Below are 25,214 nucleotides of genomic sequence, written 5' to 3'. Positions count from 1 at the left end.
ACAGCTGTCTGACAGCATTTGTTAGTTTTTTCATTAGTTTTGTTAGTAGTAAATCTGGAAAATACAATGTAATGATTTCTCTAGATCATGGGAGGAGTGGGGGGCTTGTGTCAAGAAAGATTTGGAACTCTTGCCTTATCTTCCAAAACAAGATATGTACATGGGAGCTTGATTTTGATTTTGTCTCAACAGGACAGAAGTCTATGCTCAAGAGCTGCAAGACGAAGCTCGCCCATCCCAACAGCGCTGGGCTGGTTGTTGAATTTCAACTTTCATCATATAAGCACAACTATTCCAGAGAACCACAAACAATGCTTGTACATTTTGCATTGTTCATTATGAAAATGTGTGCTTTGTATGCTTGCAGACTATTTCTCTGGCTTGTCAGTTTCTCAGGACACTTGTATAACCAAAGCCAGTCTCCCTCCATAAATCAGGCTTTCATCAGAAATAACCACCCTTGGCGCTGATCACAGGCCCACACGAACAATAGTTTGGAGGAGTATTTTTCTTGGACAGACGGGCATTACTTCCTCAGACTAGATTTCACTTCACACCCTCAAACTAGAAAGAAATCCATGACCAGATTTTTGGATGCACTAAATTGTATGTAAGTTCACTACCTTCACCCCATCGTTGACTGTCTGTCTGTCTGTCTGTCTGTCTGTCAAAAGCATTAGCCAAAGCTGTTGTCTACTTGACTTTCTTATTTTTTACCTAAGAATTGGGTTCTTGTGAATTGTTGGAAGTTATGGATTTGTGAGCATTTTTATATGTATGATGATGGTCTGGTAGAGTACTCTAGCAGCCCCCCTAAAATTAAAATTCCCTGTCCCAAAACTCACAAAACAAATGTGTACATGATAGCTCAGTAGCTGCTGATTATGTCAGCTCTGATTGTGCGGTGAGGGAGAGCTGGGTTTCGGTGAAGTAGGAAATCGACCACATAATGAGGGGCTGGGTAATGGAGTTTGGAGGGACAACTGATTTCTGTGTCCAGAAGAGTGGAGGGCTGAGCTGTAGGGGAGTAAGAAGGGAGGGGAATCAATAACACCATTGTATATCATATTTGTTACATGCTGGGCAAAATATTATTGGCGGTGCATTTTTCACCCATTTAGCCCAAACTTTCTGTAATGGCACCTACTCATAGTAAAAAGGCATTAAACTGCAGCTACAGTACATTAATTATCTAGAATGAGCAATTAATTTGTAAAGTACAATAAATACAAGTATAGTTCATAGCAGTGCTTGCCTTATTAACAGCCACTTTTAAATACACTGTTCATACACTGTAACTGAGCTGTAGAAGAAGCAATAAAATAACCTCCTGCTCCTGTAGGTGGAGCTGTGCTCTAATCTGGACCCTGACAAACACACACAATCATACATTAAGAGTAAAGTTACAAGCAAAATTAAAGTGAATTGAATGTAGTGCTACATCCACAGGCTCAGGGTTTGACATTTGAGTCTGACATTAGTCAATTTGACTTTTAAATACTGCTCCCCCGCCCCCACCGTTCCCCCCTCCCCAGCTCAGAACTACCAGAATAGCTGTTTTAATGAGAAGAGTCAGAGCTATGCTGCAGTGAACTGTCCTATGGTTTTTAAATGTTTTTGTTTGTTTTGTTTCTTGTCTCTAACTATCTAACTAACATAGCAATATTTAAGTCCGCCAATTACCCCGTTTACTCATTAAGAACACTTTGAATTATTGGAGATCCCCGCTCCATGGCAACTGGTACCGCGTTCTGATGCTAGCCAATGCCGCTCAGCCTTGATAAAAATAAAGCTTTTTTTTGCTCTTTGGTATAATGGGTCCCACATTGCCTCCTGCCTAAGACTGACACATCCTGTGAAAGACTTGGAACACATATATTTACTCAACATAAATATTTTAAAGTTATTCCTTCAGATGCCTCGTGACTTCTGCGTCCACCAGGAAAAGCTGTCAGACTATTTGAAACCATGCCGCTGGGATCAAAGGGGCTTGTTTATCTTCTGTGTCATTGATATTTTTGGGTGGAGAGGTGGAGAGGGGGAGGGGGTTGGACTCTCTGGCATTTTGTTCTTTCAAGAGACAGGCTATCAGAAATGGATAGTTTTCTGCTGAATGCAAATACTTATTTTGGGGATAAAAGCTCGGGGCACTTGTGAATACAGTGAGGTGAAAGACATGGGAAATATCAATATTAGGCAAAACCTCTGCCCCTGGCTGATTCAATTAGTCCCTAGAGCACATGCCTGCCAAAGATATTTTCATTAAAGCAACAAAATCAAAATCTTTTTTTTTTTTTTTTTTTATTACTAAAATAGGATTCCTTGGCCTTAAAACATTCATCCACAGTTCAGTTTGCTTTCATTTTTAAATATGTTAAAACTTTTTTTTTTTTTTTTTTAATATAGATATGGCTGGTGTGTGCTTCTGAATAATAGCATTCAAAAGTCTTACTGTACCCCATATTCCTTTAATTTGACAGAGAAAAAGATAATACAGATGTTAAAGTAGATAAATAGCACAGAATGATGGAAATGCAGTGGGCATGCCTGTCACACTCTAGTTGAAGTAAATGGAAGCCTGCATATTTGGCTAAAGAAATGGCATACTAAATGTAAACAGATTTTTTGGGGGGGTGGGGAGGTGGAGGCGAAATAAACCAATTGTAAACATACGGGGCAAATGTCTGCCTTTTAAAAAAAATAAGTTAATGAAATATAAAAATGGCAAAGATCAGCAAGACATTTATAAACCCAGACAGGCACCAGTGGATTAAATTGGGGTTTGAGGGAATGTAAACAAACTGGAAAGAAATCCAAGACCAGGTTTCTGGGTGAAGTAAATTGCGCAGAAGGCTACACTATGGGAGAATCCAGTAAACGGACACCAGAAAATCATACTGTAAAATGGAGCACACTGCAGATTTTTTTAAATGAGATTTACTTTATCTTATAGACAGGTGTGCCTGTCTCTCCTCATTCAAAGGATTTCATTTTAAAGAAAGTTTCATTATAAAGATAGGGATTTCGGAATGTGCTGTGGTCACCCTGAGCAGTTAGACTCCCAGAGGTCCTGGGACTGCAGTTTGAGAACCATTCTTCTGTCACATTAATCAAATTCTGTTTTAGACTGTGATATTATTTCCTGCAGAGTATCTGTAAACTCAGTACAGACCCAAACAGTGCTACAACAGATGGAGGCCTTGTTTCCCTCCTGGTGCTACAGCACAAAGTCAATATTTATCCCATTCTATTAAAAACACAAAACCACATCCCCAAACTAAACCGAAGCTGCAATTACACTTAGAGTGGGGCCATGCAAAACAATGGAGATGGTTCAGACATTGAGTCTGTGGTTGAGCTGGGATTTGAACCCAGGATCTCCTGATCTGTTCTTTTAACCAATGGCTTCAATGCTTCCTTTGATGTGACAAGTAAACAAACATCATGCACACATGTAAATATCACCGAAAAGTACTGTAGATAGTAGCAACTACAGCATGATTATTGCTCATATTAATCATGTTGAAATACATGTACAGCACATGTTAAATTCGAATTTTCATTTGGTTTTGGGTTGATTTTTAATTTAATTTTATTTAGTGTGCACAATTATTTTACCCCAATTTGTAATATCTAGTTATTTATTCTCACCGCAGCAATTCCCCACACAGCTCAGCAGACCCAAAGGTTCAGTGGGCGTCCTCTGATACCAAGACCAAGCCAGCTTTCTTTTTTACACCCAGGAACTCTAGAGCGGACATCAGCAAGCTACCGGCCCCTGGAGGACAAAGGTCAGCCCTGCAGGTGTCTGCTCTGAGCTCGCAGGATTTTGCTTGCCTAACCCACTATAACGCCAGATCCAATGTGACACTCCCTATCTCAGTCTATTTTTATGGTATCAAAAAAAAAAACCTAATCCAAGGGATTGTTGATTTCACTATGTAACACAATTTTTGTTCCTGGGTAGTAAGTGTTATTTTCTAATTGCTTATGCCTCAAAAGTATAGAAAATGGCTATTATTCCCCACAAACTTTGCTTTTGTGACCAGGGCAGTGATGTTTTGAAATTTACCTATTTCCAATGAGAAAACGATCTTTTCGTTCACATAAAGTCAGAAAAAAACAACATATGAATCCAAATTAACATGTATTTATACTAAAGTAATACAAAAGATTTAGAAGTGAGTAGTTTTTTGGGATTTACAATTATACTGTAAATCACTTTCACGAATCAGCACCCAAATGTAGTCTCCCATCATGTTCTCGTTATACTGTCCTTGGTAGCGGTGTTCAAAATCCAGTATATCCTGGTGGAAGCACTCGCCTTGCTCCTCCGAGTACGCTCCCATGTTCTCCTTGAATTTATCAAGATGAGCATCAAGGATATGGACTTTGAGGGACATCCTACAGCCCATTGTGCCGTAGTTCTTCACCAGAGTCTCAACCAGCTCCACATAGTTTTCGGCCTTGTGATTGCCCAGGAAGCCCCCGAACCGCTGCGACAAAGCTGTTCCAAGCCGCTTTCTCCTTACCAGTGAGCTTCTTGGGGAATTCATTGCACTCCAGGATCTTCTTTATCTGTGGTCCGACGAAGACACCGGCTTTGACCTTTGCCTCAGACAGCTTAGGGAAGAAGTCTTGAAGGTACTTGAAGGCTGCGGACTCCTTATCTAGAGCTCTGACAAATTGTTTCATAAGGCCCAATTTGATGTGCAGTGGTGGCATCAGCACCTTCCGGGGGTCCATCAGTGGCTCCCACTTGACGTTGTTCCTCCCCAGAGAGAACTCGGTCCGCTGTGGCCAGTCCCACCTGTGGTAGTGCACCTTGGTGTCCCTGCTGTCCCAAAGGCTGGGAAACTTGGTAAAACCGCCTTGGAGACCAATCAGGAATGCCACCATTGCAGCCTCTTGATGCCATCTCAGAAAAATGCAAATATGTATCCACTTAGGCAGCTGGAACTAAACTGAACTGGTGGGCTTAAGGCCCCTGTATTTATACTACTATTTATATTACTGGAAAGTTCTAGAAAGTTCTAGAACTTACTTCAAGTTTACTCAGCACTGAGTCTATCTGGAATGTTCTGGAAAATAGGTAAATTTCAAAATATCACTGTCCTGATCACAAAAGCAAAGTTTGTGGGGAATAATAGCCATTTTCTATACTTTTGAGGCATAAGCAATTAGGAAATAACACTTACTACCCAGGAACCAAAAAAAAAAAAAAAAAAATTGTTACACAGTGTTTTAGGTTGAAACCAATCAGCACTGAAGTAAACCTGATCAATCTCTCACTGTATCTCCTAGCTTGGTTTTGTGTGCAACAGTTTAGGACATACACTCAGAGCTTGCTACACCTCTAGACTAGAACTGTACCCATTTTTAAAAGGGTATCTCAATCCATCTTGGTTTGATTTATATTTTACTAACTGAATTGTCTGAATTACTGTAAGTGTGTTTGTGAGGCGCAAAAAAAATCAACAAAAAAAGAAAATGACCAGTACTTAAAAAAACACAAAGAAACAAGTCTTATAACTGGCTTAGTCAGTTTATTGAACAGCCAGATTTATGCACAATAAAACAACTCCTTTTCTTTTCTGTTTATATGTCTCCACAGGGTAAAACAGAAAATAAACTCCTATATTATTGTTGGACTATAGGTACAACAGCTTATTAGTAGTGTTTAGATTATGTATAGCAATACATAACCTCCTTATCACAATATTTACTATGAATCATTATTAAGCAATACATCATTCCCACCAAGCTGGAGTATAATGGTTAACACATGGTACAGTAGTTATAAATAATATAATTATAATATAAGTATAATTGTTATTTATTTGAAAATAATTGTAATCTTGCAATTAAAACTCATCTCTGTGACCTACATTTCCTGTGACAGGCTGCCAGAATGAAATAAAAAATATATATTAAATGCCGCTATAGTGACAATAAATAACGTTTCTCTACAGACCAATTGGACTTTTGCCAGACCCCTTGTTCCAGAAGGTTTTTCCTGGGTAAATATTTAAATAAACAGAGCATACATTATACAGTTTTTCTTTTAAGTATTGGCACCCCTCATGATAACAAAAACAAACTTGTGTATTTTTCTTTAAAATGTTTATGCTAATTCATGAAGGAGTATTTAAGTGCATGTCAGTCCCACAGATTGAAATATTTGATGATGTTTATATGTTGCATCAGGCATGTGTTACCCATCATATAACAATACCTAAAATGCTTTCAAAATGATGTTTATTTCCCCTGTATTTAATTCAGACCAGCTTTAAGCACGCTCTTTATCAGAAAAGAAGTAGAGCACCCATAAGGATGGATTTTAAACAACAACTTTGCAGTTGTTATCCAAATAAAGATTTTTTTAGATCTGTGTTATGACAATTAAGTGCAATTGATGACATCATTTTTCAGTATGAATCCAGCACTGAAAATGCATTAAAGTAAGTAACAAAACGCACTTCATTGAAGTAATACTGCAGGATACTTTTGTAAGGGGTAAAATGTTATTAAATTACAGTGGCTCATTAAGGACAGGGGACAACGTTAAAAAACAATTATGTTATGTCAAGATCACATGATGAATGATCTTCATTTGAAATGTGAAGATCCTGAGATCATTTCTTTTGTGATCTTGACACTTTTTTTCCACGTCCTCAGTGAGCCACATGGAAAACACATTTTACAGTATCATATATATATATATATATATATATATATATATATATATATATATATATATATATATATATATATATATTTGTTTATATATTTACATATTTTCATGTTTCCCAGGATATTTCTTATACTCACTTGTTCGTTTGACAAGTCTGCACTTAAGAAGGGGGGGGGGGGGGGATAATTCCTAACATATGAGATGTCAGTTAAAACCACCTCCAGGTATTAGGGTCACGTCTTTACTGGGGGCAGACATTTAACCAATGCTGGCAATAGGGAAAAGCACCAAAGTGAAATTTCACTGGTTGTAAATCTGCAGGACGTCTTTAGTGCTTTTATGGAGAGGGATTGAGGGGTCGGCCGCAAACAAATAATAGAGACACAATAAATTAGAGTTCCTGTCCGTCTCCAGCGCGAGTCAGAGTACGCCCCTGACCCTCCGATGATGATGGGCCTGGGGAGGCTTGATTCTTGGGGAGTGTATTATTGGATAGACTTTGATTTTGGAGTGCTACCGATCAATGAGCTACATTCAAAAAGCAATTGTTCCCGTTTTGATCATATCTAAAACCTGTCACATAACATGCTGTTCATGTTATTAACTATTATTTTATACCCTTCTGAATTTATTTATATGTGTGTACGTCTTCTTATCATCATGTATAGTGTTTAATAAAGTCAACAGCTGTCTCTGAGCAAACCTGAGCATGATTGAATTTGTGTTAATATAAAAATTACTTATTTATTATTTATTATATTTATTTATAGGGGCTCCTTATACAAATTCCAGCTTGCTCTGGGTTCCCACATAAGTTAGATACATGTATGCTGATGAATGCAGCAACAATAATAAATGATGATTAAGAACATATACAATCATATAATATGAGATCATTAGATACACTGCACAAACCACTGTCTTGTTTGCAATAGTACATAGATAGTGCACAGGAGACAGCAAAAGCAAGTACGGTTCCACAAGATATTCTTTAATACTAAAGCAAATACAATACAACAAACCATCTCTGGGCAAGAACTGTTCTTTTAAGCAGTGAAAGATCTCCACACACATTCCATACGTGTGCTATAACTGTTAGTCCCAAGCCATGGCTATAACCTTACCAGTTTGATTTAAGATTTACTCAATGAAGACAATGCAAAGCAGAAAGGCCGTAAAAGAGTGTAGATAAAAGGAGACTATTAAAAATCCACTCCTGATAAATAACTTCTCACTTGACACTCAGGTCTTTCTGTGGTCCCTGGTGCTCTGAGCAGTGTGCTTTCAACAAACTCAATGCTGTTTAATTTTTGGGCTCAGCATATTTATTATTAATATTGGTCACACAGCTTCACAGTTGCTGAAGAAATACAATTTCTTCCCAAGCCAGAAAAAAAATACCGGGTGATTACAATGTTATTTGACTGCTGTGGAAGAAACATTCCTAGCCAAATTGAAGGACGCCGCCCAACTTATAATGGCATGAATCTCTAATGCCATAAAATAAATAGAGATTTCATTGCATTGCAGATTCACATCCTTATAAGTGAGTTTTGAGTGATGGTGACACAAAGCTGTATTTGCTAAAGAAATGGGGATTTGTGGCCTTATCAGTGCATTTGAGTGTGAATTACAGAGCATGAAAGTTCATTGGATGCAAGCCTTGAATGTGAGTCACTGGAACTGCTGAATTCATTAAATGAAACACGTCAAAGGTAAAACAAATACTTGCAGATAATATATGAGTGGTTTTAATAGATTAGGTTCTGACAAGCTGCCACCTTTTATAATTATTATCACACATTTGTATTAGTTTATTTATTATATTCTGTATATTAACTATGCATTCACACAAAATAAGCAACATTTGTCAACATGTTAGTAAACCAGTTGTTAAAAGTTAATAAAGCATTTGAGTGACTTGGCTCCTCTCTAAGTAATTCTCACCTCTAATATAAAAGACTGAAAAGGCTCTTCAGAACTTTAGAAGATAGACACCAAACTGGTGGTGGAACACCCAAGAACCTCCCAAGGGAAAGTAAACCCCAAGCCAGTCTCCAGGGCCCGTATTCTGCCTTGAGCCCACCGTGCACATCATGGAAACCAGCCCTGTCTTCTCACTTTGTGTCTCATTATCAAAATAAGTGTCTTCATCAACTCCAGGGCAGGATGATTCCATAAATGATATGGTAAACCAGAGCACATGAAGATACGTCTGTAACACTACTGTCTTTGTAAATAAGCCTTTGGATTGTTACTGCTCTGCCCAAAATCCTTCAAGACGTCATGCTTGAGGTACAGAAAATAACAGAACCAAAGTAATTACGCTTTTACTCAACCAAACCTCTTTGATTTGGTTTTGATTTGATTTCTTGGGTTGTGCAGCACCACAGGCAAACAAGCCTACATTTTGTTTTTTATGATACATAAACTACAGTACACACTGCTAGAATCTAAAACTATAACTTTTATGGGTCTATCTGATATTGTACAGTAGCACCTGTGTCAATGCATGTTGGCACAATATCTCTTTTATGTGTTTGCTCCAGTAATAGCACTCCAGTCACTACAGCTGGTGCAGTTCAGTTTCAGTATTGTTGCTTTTTTTTTGTCAAACGAGAACTGCCTGTACCCTGGAAGGATGTGTCTTACAAAAATTGACAAGTAAAGTTGTTATTCACAGTATACCCACAGTACTCCTTACTAGATACTGTAGTTTGTTCAGAATCCAATTTCTAACATTCTGACTATAAGTAAGACTGCAGCATCCCTGCACTGCCTTCAGGATATATTGACATTCTTCCAAATGACTTATTCCAATAAATAAGGGATGTTGTACTATAACCATTATTTTAACTGGTTTCTTAAATAGCACAGGGCCCTGATATGGAAGAACACTAGGACTGCTTTGATACCACACTACTGCGATAGGTTCCCCATCTTTACTGGTTAACCAGGTTAACCAGTACCATTGTAGCTTTCCTTGAAATTCCTCTTCGAACATTACTTTGCCACTGCACTGTCAACATAGCTTTAGAGTTTGCTTCAGAGTAACACAATCAGTAATCAGATAATTGGGATCTGGAATCAGTATACCCTGGTTCCCTGTGCTCATTTCTAACAACCAAGCCATGCTGTTTTGAAGGATTTAATCACACAGGGGTATTGTATTACAGATCTCCTGAAAGTAAATGTCACGAAGCTCTGGAAATGCTCTGCACAGTTACCAGCAGAGCTGGTGCTTTGGGGGAATTGGCAGCAATCATGAGAAAATGCACTGTAAAATAAAACTGTTGGTCTCCTGGAACATGAGAATCAGCATAGACTCCATAGAAAAGAGTTGATGTCAGTTTCAGAACATTACTTTTTTTTAGTGAGTTCTGCTGCTTGGTTCAGCATGCTTATACACGCACATTGAGGCAGACATGCAGACACTCACATATACACACGCACATACAAATCCACAGGGCCTCCTTTGTCAAACACCTTAATTCAAAGAGGATTGTGCATTTTTTTTCTTTTTATTTTTTTTAGTGCAGATTACATATTGTATGTCATTTAAGTTTACAATTGTATGTACTTATTTTTTGTAGTAAGGTGTGTGGGGAGTAATAAGTAAATCAAAATATTTATTATAGCTTGTCAAAAACATTTAGCAGAAAATTGATATTTGATTTGATTAAAAAAATATTCTTTAGTCTTTAGACTGGTCCAGACAAAGGATTGTACTGGCAGGTTTGGCGAATACACAGGGCCGTGCTTGAGGAGAAGCTGCAGACTGGGCTGGATTTTCAAACGCTGACCCCCCTGTCCTTTGGGGATAGCTCAAGGACTGACTCACTTCACATGTGGCTTGGGCAAGGTTTCGGCTGTGCTCCAGATGTGTAGCTCAGAGCTGAAGAGCACTATACTGATGGGCTGTTAATTTTGTAGCTTTGTTTTATACAAGCATTTGTAATTAAGCTTCACATTAGATCCTTTTTGTATTTAGAAAGATATAATTAAACACTGCGTCACAGAAATATTAAATAGATTAATGTACCATTTGTCTTGGGAACTTCTTTAATGTAAAATGTAAATGCATGTACAGTATGTCTGTGTGTACTGAATGAAAATTATCAGCATCTTAAGAAAAGATTCAAGGCCCTAAATCTTAAACAACAACCACCTTTACCAGCACAACCAAAACTCAAAGAGGTTCCATAGCAACACTGTAGACGCCTAGAGATAACTAAATTCAAGGCTCAGTGTATGTTTGTAAGAATTTCTACTTCTCTTTAAGAATGTTTTGCTTTTTAAATTTGTACAGCTATGTCCAAAAGTTTTGCATCACCCTATACACTTAACTAAATGTCCTAAAATTCTAAGTGATGCAAAACTTTTGGCCATAGCTGTACACTCATTCTATTTTGGGAATCATAGGAAAAGCAGTGATTTGTTACTAAGAAGGACGACCAAAGGGTGATGCTTCTTGAGTAAAATTCTTCACTTGATCAATGCCGGTTCATGGCAGAAGGAGCTTTGAAAATACACCATACAGCTTCACTATAATGTGTGCTCTCATTTACACAGGCAAATGCACGGCCTATGAAGTAACGTGTTAGGTATGAATTACTGGAATGCATTTGTTATCGCTGGAAAAGTAAGTGCGCTGTGCTGTTTGCGTCAGTACCACACTCATCAACTTTACTGCTCACAGGTACTCCACTGCACATGTGCACATTACACAGGTTAAAAACTATTATTATTTGTGCTATATTGGGGTAACAATCAGTTTCCCTCTGTGTTGTTATAGGAGGGGAAAATAATTATAGCTATCCTTTCATTTTCTACCTGTGAGAACAGGAATGTGAAGGGTACACTGGAGACAATACACAGTGAATCTTATGATTTAGGACTGGGCTGAAGATAAACAGAGTCAGGGAAATAAAGAGAAGACCTCCTCAGCCCAGGAATCTCTTACTGAGAGAACATTTAGGTAATAACTCAAAGCAATTCCAAGCAAACATTAAAGACAAGGATCTGGAAGATAATTGCAGCAGCACTGTCTATCCACCTTTCTATCCAGCTAACAATCTGTCTTTTCAAGCACAGAAGTATGTATGAAAGGAAGTATATATCAAAGGAAGTATGTATGAAAGTCATGATCTCAATATTTCACCTAGGTCTCACAGGGTATCACATCTGCTACAAGAAGCTGACCCCAGGATTACATTTTAGTTATGACACCACTATATTTTTAAAAAGTATAACATAAACTATGGTAACTGAGTTCAAACAAAGTTGGTTTGTTTAGTTATGTGGATTTCTTTTAAAAGTCATCCACACCTACATGCATACATACAGAGAGTCAGGCAGACATACATACATACATACATGCTGTACATACATACATACTGTACATACATACATACATGTATTTGTCCACACTGTACATAAATGCACACACATACATGCAAATTGTACATACATATATCTGCATATAGTTTTTTAAAACTGTGAATGCCTGTCTTATTCAAAGCAATGTTTATAAGACACTTCAATGTATTTCAATAAATCTTATATTTGATGGAAACTGAAGTGTCAGCAATCCATGGATTTTCATTATTTGAATAAATGGCAAAACGTGTTTCTAATTTGAGTTGAATCCAGACTGCTGCTCAAGTTGTGAGCTAACCTTTCCAGTTCAATTAAAACTGAAACATTTATGTGTCCTCATATGACAGGGTTTTTTTTTTTTTTATTCAGTTTGCCTTTCCCAATTCAATAATAGTGTTTCCTATTGCAATCTAATGTTAACACAATTGTGCAGGCAGAAAAGGAGAGTATGCAATTCCTTTTAAATCAGTGCTCCAGTAAATATATTTCCAAATTCTTCATGGCTTCAGGGTTTCAGAATACTGTTGTTAAATTAAAAAAACAACTTTTGCAAACAAAGCTTGGTAAAGCAACAAATAGGCAATTACTGAGATTTCTTTTTGGACCTGAGAAATATAGCTAGGTTGAAGGCAATGCTGTCCCGAGCTGAAGCCGAGACACTGGTTCAAGAGTTTTGTAACCTCAAGGGTTGATTATTGTAATTTCTTATTTGCCTCATTGAATAAGTTGCTGCTTGTTCAAAATGCTGCAGTCACAACTTTTGCACATACCTGTCACTTCCCCCCAGTTGTAAGGTCACCGTGAAGCACTATATTGATATTAAAATGTGGCTTCTTATTAATAAGGCTAGCCATGGTTTTGGTCTAGCCTATTAGCTGTACTTATTACAAAACAGCCTGCACTCTGAGATCTGCCAATAATGGTCTTTTGTTAATGCCAAGAACTCCATTAAAAGGCAAGAGAGGGTATTTATTGTGCTCCTTCACTTCAGAGCTCACTTTCAGGTGACTCACTATCTGGAATGTGAAATAAAATGGCACTGTATTCAAAACTCTCCTTTTTTTATTCCAAACATAACAATATTGAACTGCAAATTAGCACAACAATATGAATCTAGTGAATAGCCAGTAGTGTCTGTTAATCAGTATCGACCTTGTGTTGTTGAAATTATTTTGTACAATGCTATCGTGCCTGGTTCTCAAAATGCCTAAACACCCACTACTATTGTCCCCGCATCATCCGAATTATCATGCCAAGACATTTTATTATTCTGTAATAATCACCCACATCTGTAGCTTGTATTTAAATTATACTGTTTGCAGCAGATATTGGGAAAGTGTATGCCAAAAGTTGCAACAGGAAATGCAAATACAATGCAGTATCTATTGACTGCTGTTTTAAAATTGTCAGAGAGCTGCACTGTTTAGTTGAAATCATAGTTGTCTCTTAAAATTCAGCCCTCTCTGTGGAATCCATCTTGCCAACACCGTCATGTAACTGAACCTTGACAGCAAGAGGAAAGCTGCATATCTGATGTCAGCGATTATGCCATAGACTAACACACATTCTGAAATTTGAAAAATGTAAAGCCTTATTTATGATTTATTCATAGAATAGTTACAGAATAGTTGCCGGTATGATGGTGTGGCTATCGTCATGGTTTATGGAAGTTTGTATGTATGCTTCACAGCAGCTTATGATGTCTGATAAATAAAATCTTGTATTTGTAAAACACAAGGCAAACATTCAAATAATAGATAACCACCAGTGTGCATTTTTGCCTTAGCCAATGGCACCAAAAAGACAAATGAAGCAAGAAATATGCTGAAAATAAAAGTATTCCCCTTGCAGAGCACCCTGTTGTAAATCTTTGAAACCGTTGTTTCAGCATGTCGGCCCAAGGAGGATATTGATTTGCTGTTTTCAAACGTTTACAGACATTTTAGTAAATGTTGTGTTAGTTAAAGGCTCAAGAACAAATTAAAAGTCTATGCCAAGATATTGCTCCATGAATGAAAAGCGTAAAAGGCACACTATGTGGGAAATATTTGAGTAGTGTACAATAGTTCAGAATTAACACTTTTTCTGTTACATTCTGTTATTGCAAAGGATACAATAGACATATACCATAGCTTTATCTTGTACAGTATGCTTCATATTACTGGACTTTGTTTATTTGCAATTTTTAAATAACTGGAAGACAAATTCTATTAGAAAACAGTTGTCAACACAGAGTTAGTGAGTTTGCTTTTGCTTTCATGTCCATTCATTTTATAATTTTACAATTGAAACCGCCACCATAAAAACACATTCCACGCACATAAGAAATGTAAAATAATATGGAACACTACAATTTCTGGGCAGTTTAATCATAAAGCCTGCTGGGACAAAAAAAAAAAAAAAAAAAAAAAAACCTGCTACCAAGAGGTCCAAAAAACAGATTTATTACAGTAGAGAATTTCTATTTAATTATATAAAGTACAGTAACATATTTTATAATTGCCTGGAGCATATTGTGCTTATTAATTATTTACAATACATGCTGTGCAGTCGTATATAAGTTAGGAAGGCAATTTATTCTCATATGATTTGGGGGGGGGGGGGGGGGGGCACAAGTTAAATAAGGAACCAGAAAAACAGAGGAGTCTGTAGAATAAGGTCAATATATAAGGTAAGGTTTACAAATATGGAACTCCCAAACCAGGCTCCTATAAGGTCAAATGGTTCTAAATAGATTTAAATGTAACCTTAGGTTCAGGGGATGGGTTGGGGGTCCAATAGAATAGGGAGGGATGGGTTCAGGGTCCAATAGAACCTAAACAAAATAAGGGTTCCAGTAGAGAACCGTGACATTATTCCATCTGAGAAACACGACTATTCTCTTCCAAATAGTCTCTCTGCCTTTTCTCTCACACACATATCCCCTTGTATGTCCTCTCCCTATCACTACCTATCTTATTATCCTCCTCCCAATTACACATATCAAATCTTAAACACATTAATCTTAATGTTAATGCTATTGACCTGAAGACACTTATAAGAAAATAGCAATACTGTAGTACATACCTCGATTGAATCGCCATATTTACTAAAAACCAATAAAATAATAGCCTGCTCCTCCTGTTCTAATGACCTCCAAAACGCTTCAACCTTCTGCACGCAAGGGAGGAGAGTAATTAATTCAGACAGGTTGGTGCGGCTCTAAAGTGTTTCTGGTGGTCCTTTAATGAGAAAAAGGACTACTGGCAAAACCACGTCACCGCCTCCCGTGGAGCCCATTATTAAAACTGGCACATCAGCTTGGAGAAAAAGTTCTAAAACTTCAGCGCCCTGCTTCCTCAACTAACGACTTCCCACGTATAGGACTAAAACGGGCGCAAGATTTTGTTTTAGAATTTTGTTGTGTAGCCTAGGTAAGTTGGTCTATCAACCCTGCCGTTAATGTCAGCTTGGTCAGTCAACTTATCCGTGTTGTTGCTATGGTAGTAAGAGCATAATGTGTCTGTTTTAAAACATCAACATTGTTTTGTTCCTTTAAAGACTCATAATAATGAAACGTAGAGTATGGCCTACTGTAGGCTACTGTAGGCTAAGCTATGTCCAGTGCAAACCAGCGCAACATGAAAGCATTATGATTATAGGCAATGTTGGTATATTTCTCCTAAGAGAGTGGTTATGTGTAAGAAAGAAAGAAAGAAAGAAAGAAAGAAAGAAAGAAAGAAAGAAAGAAAGAAAGAAAGAAAGAAAGAACTACAATTAATAAATATTGCTTTTAAAATATATTTTGCTGAAAATATGTAAACATGTGTTTTAAGATTTTATTCTGCACACAACGTAGACTGTAAACGGTTTAGCACCATCTGTATAACAGCCCGAATTTCATATGCCTTAAACATAGTAGCCTACTGATGTGTTACGTCACTGATTACAATAATTTATGAAGTTGCGAAAAAGGGCTGATTGAATTATTACCATACACTTGAATTAAATCTTTAATTAAACCCTGTACTGGTCCTTTATGTTGTTCCAAACCACGTTTTTTTTCATACTGAAAATGTGCATCACAGTCAGTTTTACCTTCCCAGATTTCTGTTAAATTAATTCATTGTGTTTGGAACCCTGCAGAGAATATTGTTGAAGGATACAGCTTGATGAAAACATGAGAAGAGCTTAAGATGTCGTTATGTTGGAGAGGAAGCATATATGATGTGTAAATAAAGCCATGTTGTTGGTTTAAATATACAAAAAGATGCAGTTAAATTGTTTGATTTCTGTGAATAACTTTTCCAGTTTTAAGTTATTCTACCTGAACCTGTTCACGGCAAGCCCCTCGTGTCCATTCGAAGTTTTGCCATTGGGCGTTTCCACACACGGCTATGCCAACGAATATACATTTTTGGATTCGCCCATTCTAAAGAATATAAAACGTTGTAAAATGTTTGCAGGTACTTATACCTTTCCCCGTTCTTACGATTAATCTTAATGTTGGCAATCCTTCACGAACATCCTTTTACAAACAATACGCGACTGAAGCCGAACCCATTCATCTCTGTCAAATCGACACCGTGCTTTTATTTTATTCGATTATAGTCCTATTGGCAACGGCATCACAACTAAATTCTTATCTCGACCCACTGTTAAATGCGCCTTATATGTCTCGAATTACGATTCCTATGTCCTAAGCAGAGCAGTCGACAAATAAATAAGTATAATTATTTGGTAAGACGATGTATTTGACAACACATCACTTTATTAATAAATATCATTTAGGCAACGTCATTATTATTATTATTATTATTATTATTATTATTATTATTATTATTATTATTATTTAAAAATGCACACCATTTGTAGTGTTAAAAAATCTTTAAAAGTTCCCTTGGAGCTGAAGTTAATATATTGGGATCCTGGCACTGGATAACACATGGGAGATGTTATTTTAAAAACACATGTTTTTTTTAGCTTAAACTTTCTTTTTAAACGTTTATTTACACATGTGGATCAAATGGGAGAAACATCTTTTTGCAAACCAAACTTCAAAACCCGGAGTCGCAGGGCTTCTACGCAACCATAGCATACTGCCTCGAGATTACAGATCTGTACAAAAGAAAACAAGCTCGGTTTGTTATTTTGTGAACTATATAAGCGCGGTCGTGTGAAAGGCGTTTCATTAACATACATACACACATACATATATACAGTATATTAAAACAACAAAAACAGTTCCAGTTTGTTCAAAACTATTTTCAACAGTCGTATAGGTTAAAATAAAAAAAAGTAAATACCGTATTAAACGTTTTTCAAGGTAAGAAGGTGCCAGTGGGCGTTCACGTGAGGTGGGAGCATCCATTCAAAATAAAGCATATGGTTATGGATGCGCTTCAGACGATTGTAAAATATAATAAGCTGATGCTTTGCAATAAAACCACTGCCACAACAGTATGGATAAATGGTACCTTTGAAATATCTCCCTTTTGTTTTATTCAAGGCTATACCGTTTTTGCGCTGTGGGTAGCCATAATTTAAGAATTAGTTCAAACATATTTGCGATGAGATTTAAATCAAATAGTACTGTTATTACTTAAAAAGAAAAAAAAGAAAACCACATAAAGGGCAATTAATATTTGATTTAATACATGTTTTACTAGACAAATAAAAATATTATAGATGTAAATGTATTTCGTGACTCTTAATGTACCGTTAAAGTATATTATTCAGCATTTAATGCACACGTGTGTTTATTATACAAAGCAAAATAAAATGTTAGATTTTAAAAAGTGTATACATATTGTGGTGTTCATTTTAATTGTTTAGCTGTATATAAATACTGAAATGTGTTTTACATCTGTTGTATAAGATTTAGGTTTAATTTACAATGTCAATTCTGTTTTATAATAAATAAATAAATAAAGGCGTGAAGGCACATGTCAAAGGTCGATTTTTTTTTCTTAACGAAAAACTAAAAGACTGTAAATTAACAGTTATTTTTAGATGAAAGAATTATTGTTCAAATAAAAAAAAAAAGTGTGAATGATAGGTCCTCATTTTATAGTTCAAGTCCATATAATTATTGTAGTTTGTTTAAATTTGACATCGAATAAACATTTTACAGCTAGCCTAAATATATGCATTGCAGAAATGGATCCGACGAAAAATAGGTCTTCAATGAGGTATCGGTTCTATATTGCGAGATGGTAAGTTCAAATAGTGTAGGTCTTTCGACCAGTTATCACCTGCAACCTCCATCAGTTATCACCTGCTTCTATATTCGAGTCGAATCGTATTGGTGTGTTTCAATATGACAGGTAGACTAGCCATGTCTGAAAATACATCAATCACGCAACTCAAGGTAGGTATTTTCAGTGGTCTAGGAAGTCACACTTGCGTCATCATTAGTCATATGTCTTTAGGTTTGAGTGACCTCACAACCTTTTTTTTTTTTTTTTTTTTTACCTCATTTATTCTGTAGATGTAGGCTAATTGTATATATTCCTATGCAATGCACACTTTTGGAACTGCGCCATAAACACGGCATTGTGTTACAAATAAATAGTTATTTAACAAGTCTAATTTAATATTTAAAGAAATAAGTATTAATTATGTTAGAACACATGTGACACGTTAAAAAAAATTTAATGAGTCTTATTATTAAGGGGAATTGTGGGTTGTGTGATAGGCCTACTGTGAGAAGACGTGCACATTAATAAGGGCGTTTTGTTTATTTTTTAATTCACATTAAAAGGACTGAAAATTGCAAATAAAATAAATGCTGTAGCGGGCCACACCATGCAGAGGCCCTCTCACCCGCATCCTCTCAGCAGAAGAGAAGGTCGCTATATTTTCTTGATCGATTTACATTTCCAGTTGTATTTAGTTACATAGCGCCTTTCAATATCTCAAAGCTCTTTACAAGTAGTTAAAAAAGAAACAAGTCACAGGCTACATAATTCCAACAATAACAATATCAATACATGATAAGAAAAACAAATAAGAAACCATAACAAGATGCTGCGCACGCATCTTCCGGTGCCCTCTGCCGCTGTAATTGTCTCATCCTGTGTCTTAAATACGCAGCATAAATTAGAGCGGGCTTGTTTCTCAGAGTTCAATAAGGGAAATACGATCCAACAGTGTGAGTAACATTATAGACCTATAGAAACTCTACCTCTACCGTATATCATGCTCCCGATGTGGTACAAACCTGATACGACATCGTATTGGTATAAAATGAGCCCGTAGCTATTGAATTTAAATACCATTAATGGGTTAATCAACACGAAGTCCCTTGTGACATTTGACATGTATGTGTGACACTGTGACGTATCACTGTAAACATTTTAGGCCCCATGAGCTAGCAGGTCAGGATAACACCACATTTTACTAACATTGGTTTCCCGTTTTCCTACCATTTTCAGTCGTCTGCTCTTATTTTTGGAACATTTTTTGTGCTCTTTTCGTGCTGTCTGCGGTTTTACATCGAATTTGTTACAGCTAATGTCTGGCTAAGCGCTTGATTTTGTGGGGAGCTGAAGTTAAATTTATAGCTGTATAAATGGATGTTCCAGCTTTCATGCAAGATTTCATTATTTCGCGTTATTCTTTTCAAAGATAATTGCAAAACAGAGGCGTTTAGTTAACAGAAAATCTGAATTATTGGTGGAAGACAGGTATTGATAAATACAAAATGTTACATTTTTGTGGGTTCACGGCCTGCTCATTTTCTTTATTAAAAATATGTAATACCTTCGATGATGATGATGATGATTATTATTATTATTATTATTATTATTATTATTATTATTATTATTATTATTATTATTATTATTATTACTACTACATGTTTTAAGTAGCCAATTACTCTCTCACTCGGGTGTAGACCGTTCTATAGGAGAATCCGAATCCCTAAAGACAGTATTCTCTTATTAATATTCATAACTCTAATAACATGAAATGATGATCACATGGAGATATTTTTGGTGACAGCAATATAACAGAAAGTTTCGATTATTTGTTTAATAGCTCGTCAGGCTGTTATGTGTGTTATAATAACCATTAGCAAGTTTGTGTAAAAACAGAATGCCTGACGGAATCCCTATGATTGGAACAAGATTGTAATGGAGTCGTTTGATCTACGAAGATTTTTGGTGGGTAAAAACCAAAACAAAACTGTATTGTTATTGTTTTCTTTCTTTGTTTCTTTCTTTCTTTCTTTCTTTCTTTCTTTCTTTCTTTCTTTCTTTCTTTCTTGTCATTGTTTCGTGTTTTTACATTTAAAAATGAAAACATTGTATTTGTTTGTTGAAACAAATCTTTAAAGCCCTACAAAATGACATCGGAGAAGGCTATAATACAAATATTGGAATTTACATAACAATTTGAAACCTGACCAAATGTGTATCATAAAAGTTTAGAGTAAAGAGAATATTGGCTATAAGTAGTACAAGTAATCTGTATGCGCATAATGCGCGTCAGTATTGTGCTTTCTGGGGGCTGAGTACTGCAAGTGTCTTTGACGGTTTTGCGCGCCTGCACCCTGCTCCCCAGTGATCGATCGCTTGTTACCATAACCCCGGGCCCTCCAAACCGGGAGCCACTTTCAGTTATTTACATTTATTTAGAAAAAACAATGTACCATCAAACACTGCATCATTAATTCGGGGAGTGACAGGAGGCGAAAGTGCGTAAAAACAAAGGCAAATTAAAGAACATACAAGCAAAAGAAAAATAACTAAAATTGAAACTACATTCTCACTGTTTATTAGGCCGCCACAATAAACTCCGTCAAGAATTACAAAAATATGCACAGACGTGGAGAAAGTGAATAGGGAAAAGAATGGTAGCGAACAGCTATATTTATTACAGTTCTCAGCAAGCCGCTAATTCAATTGTTCAAAGTTTCAACTCCAAATATTAAAGATTGTGATGTAGATTATCACATTAAACATAATTTGATTCAAATCATTAAAGGGAAAATGCAACAGTCAGTAACATTATGTCCCTTTCTTAATTGTGTTATTAGGGCAGCTTTGCTTATAATTATATTGGTAATAAGCTGTGAAGTGCACCAATATAATATTAGTTAAAAGGCGAAACATTTAAAGATAGAAAATTAGGAAATCTGTTTCAATCAGAGATATTGTCCAACTATTATTATTATTATTATTATTATTATTATTATTATTATTATTATTATTATTATTAGTATATTAGTAGTAGTAGTAGTAGTAGTTATCATAACACTTACAAAATACGTCTATAAATCGATCGTAACTTTTTTTTTTTTTTTTTTTTAACAGAGCTTGTTTAATTATCTTTTTATGACTGATAAGTAAACGAAAAAAAAAATGCATTGCCATTGTTTTTAGCTGGGTTACATTTTTCCTGTGCAACAATGTTTCAATCCGAACCCGTTTTCATTGCTAGTCACATGCTGCTGTTTTGGATATGCATTTGACGGATGATGCTATAACTGCTGGGGTTTGTCTTCCCTACCCTAAACCCTGAGTTTGAGATCCATATACCTTGTCCAGATAGTACTTGAATGTATACTGTTGCATTAGTCAGGTCCTCACAGATCATGCATAGCGAGTCAGTACTTGCAATCGGCGGCTTAATATTTCAAGATAACCATGCACGTTTTAATTTCAAAGCACATTCTTACAGAACAATGCCCCTTCTATCAATAAGCGAAGACTACAATCCCGAGTACTCTTTGTTATGTATCCGCTTAATGACGAAATTAAATATACTGTAGTCACCCGTGGAAACAAAAAACATTTGCCATCTGATTTTAGAAACAATAAGCCCCAAAAAACTGAAGCGCAAAACTTAAACACTGCTACTCACCATAACAGGAGATAAGCGCTCCGTTGTGGCTGCTGTCTTGGTGGAGTTTGCTTCCTTCTGGTGGAGTTTTACAAGAGGTCCTCTGCATAAAGAGATGGTATTTGTTAAAGGTGCCTTCTCCAGAACTGGCATCCAATGACTGGCATTCCTGTTGGAACGGGCTCCTCGACTTTTCCCCATATGCCTGACCTTTGTTGGTCAGGAAAGTGGGGCTGTACTTGGTGTCACTGGGCTGGAATGTCCTAAACGGGTTTGCAAGGTGATCTCTACCTTGTGGTGTGCTATAATATGAATCCATGGCTGTCATATCATAGTAAGAAACGCACGTCTCAGCATTCATTACTTAATAATAATAACAACAGAGACAAATCCAAACGCTGTTTTTAACTTTAACCTTTCTTTTTGTCTTCTTTTTTTTGGAGAGCCTCTCTCTCTCTCTCTCTCTCCCTCTCCCTCCTTCTTCCTCACACACACAAACACTCACAGACGCAGCTGGGGAGGGTTATAAAAGGATTCAGATGTGTTTTTTTTTTTTTTTTTTTTTTTTCAGAAACTGCAAGCTGACCAAAATCCAAAAAAAGCCCCCCCTAAGGTTCAAGAGAGTAAAATAGTCTCTTCTTCTGCAAGATACAACACTGGACTCCTTCATGTAAAAAAAAAAAAAAAAAAAAAACAAAAACAGGACCTCTCCCAAGTTATTATGGAGATGCGATGAATGGGTGAGGCCTTTGCTTGAGGGAGATTTGCTTGAAAAAAAACAAAACTTTTTGTTGGAAATATGTGGGGACAAAACACATGACCTTAATGCAATTAGGATGCGAATATATAACTGATTGGAAGTGAAGGGCAACACAGAGGGAGCAATTTAATGGTTGTGACACAGCTGATTTGCGATGGTCCTCATAAGTGGTGACTTTGTCTCAGCTAAGTAGCAGAGCTTCTTGATTTGCAGCTGGGCCACTTTATAAATACACAATCTCCGGCTTTGAAGGTCAAGCAACTTCTTTTTTTTTTCTAAAAGTCTACTGAAAAGGACAGAGTAGAGTTTTGACCATGACAACATCTCAAGCGTGATACACAATTTATAAAATATTATGAGATACGAGATACACGTGTTGTAAATGTATTTAGTTTGAACAGTTCACTCGTCTCCCCGGGCTCGTGTTATTTTGAAGACACTTATCAAATTAAGTTAGATGTATACATGCTGTATACACGTAAATGAATAACCTTTACGGCATATAGGGATCTACCAGTATGGATCCACGTCTAGTAAAACACGAAATTTAATCATCTTAAGAATTTGTTAAGAGATTATATAATATATATATATATATATATATATATATATATATATATATATATATATATATATATATATATATATATATATATATATATATACACGTTTTCTATAACTCTGCAAGAGGGTACCAGATTATTATCCCAAGTTACCTTTGACCCTGCAATTTTATTGTGTAAATTGTATCTGAGTCAAGGCCCAGTATGTTTTCTGTTAACACACACGCGCGTTTGTTTATATTGCTAAGAATTTTAAATTCACTCTCATGGTGTACATACCTATACTATTCTAAACTACAGAAGGTCATGGGTAGCCACAATAGGCTAATAAAAGTTGGGAGCAACATAAATACTCTTACATTTAAATATTTTCTTTTAAAAGTTTTTTTTTTTTTTTCGAAATATATTTCACACCTACATACACATGCCTAAAACGCAATACAATAATTTTACTATTTCTGTTAATAATTTGCTTTATCCGCTGTTTGAAGTCACCACGGAAATGATATTTTGTGCAGTGTAGAGATGTTCAAGAAATCCACTTGATGCTGAAAAGCTGGAGCAGGCTGGTTAAAACCCAACAGGAAATCCAAAAAGAAGGTGAACCCAATTCACGTCACAAAATACATTGGCGCGCACCGGTAACCTGTGAACGCTGCTATTCTTTCTTTCCACTTTGATGTCTGCTTATATATATATATATATATATATATATATATATATATATATATATATATATATATATATATATATATATATATATGACAACACTTAAACCCATTGTTTAATTACTTTTTTATTATTCTGTGAAAATCACTTACATAAAAAAAAATACATATTGTATTTCGTTGTACTAAATACAACGTTGACGATATAACTACTGAATGAAAATGTATTTTAAAAATAATATAAGTCGTTTGATTAATCTATACCATAAAGCCCTGTCTTTAAACTTCAAAACCAAACGACGACAGAGAAACGACAAATTCATAAAAATGTGGTGTGTGTGTGTGTGTGTGTGTGTGTACAAATAAAAACATTACACTGAAAAAAAATCCCCCCCCCCCCCCCCCCCCCCCCCCCCCCCCTTTTTTTCAGATTATGAGATGCCATCAAAAGCAGTCAAGGATTACAGAGGGTATGTCAACATAGGTCCTGCATGCAATCTAGTTCAAGAATAAAGCTCCACAAGACATGAAAACTGGTGAAATAGGAATATAATTTTCGACAAAACTATATTTAAATTACCATAAAATACATAATCATTTCTTGCTTTGACTGTATATAGGGAAGATTAATGTCTTCATTACAAAGATGATGTGTTAGACTATTACATCGCAGTAAATAACTAAAAACATTTTTTGTTTTTATTATTAGGCTCTTATTTAAAAGATGGGGTATTCAAAATAAAATTTGAAAAACTGGTATAAAGCTTCCCTTGTTTCTCTCTGTAGAACCCATTGGAATATGATTTATACTGAACAGCATGCAATTCTTTATAATGGTTTCAGTATGAAACCATGGCGTTCTATTTATCAGTGCTTCTACTTGGAACAAATTTGTTTTTCCAAATATATGGAATCTCACACATTGGCCGATTTAGGTATATTATCTCTGTCTGATTTATATTTACATATACATGGGTGTATGTATGGTCTTTATACAATTTTAAACAAGCTTAATGTACACCACTTCACATCTGGGCGTGTTTAATGTGGTTATCAATTGTGTTGCCCTCATTCCTCAGAATTGTGTTTGAATGTGGATGTTCTTTACATTTGTTATTTTTTTAAAGAATAAACTAGAATTACTTTCTGCTGTAACCAAAAACTGCTACATTCCTATTGCATCCTGATCTATACTATACGTACATGCAATCTGTTTCTGCAGAATTACACGTGTTAAACATTTGTTTTTGGAAAACACGCCAGCTGGAAAAGTATAATTGTGGCACTGCTATCCTTTATAGCAGCATTCAAGTAATTAAATAATA

The 25,214-nt window shown here is 36.0% G+C and overlaps 1 protein-coding gene across 1 annotated transcript in view; it reads right to left on the bottom strand.

Annotated features, from left to right (window-relative positions):
* LOC121294885 (homeobox protein aristaless-like 4) overlaps positions 1-22,318 on the bottom strand; it is a 38,166-nt gene extending 15,848 nt beyond the window's left edge. The window contains exon 1 of the mRNA XM_041219044.1: positions 21,920-22,318. Within this exon, the coding sequence (XP_041074978.1) occupies positions 21,920-22,259 (340 nt within the window). The 5' untranslated portion in view covers positions 22,260-22,318. The remainder of the gene's footprint in view (positions 1-21,919) is intronic.
* Positions 22,319-25,214: the final 2,896 nt, after the last annotated feature.

Source organism: Polyodon spathula, chromosome 19 (genome assembly GCF_017654505.1).
Source record: "Polyodon spathula isolate WHYD16114869_AA chromosome 19, ASM1765450v1, whole genome shotgun sequence".
In the NCBI taxonomy this organism is placed as follows: domain Eukaryota; kingdom Metazoa; phylum Chordata; class Actinopteri; order Acipenseriformes; family Polyodontidae; genus Polyodon; species Polyodon spathula.
Note: the sequence above shows the minus strand (reverse complement) of the source record. Positions and strands in the feature narration are given on the sequence as shown.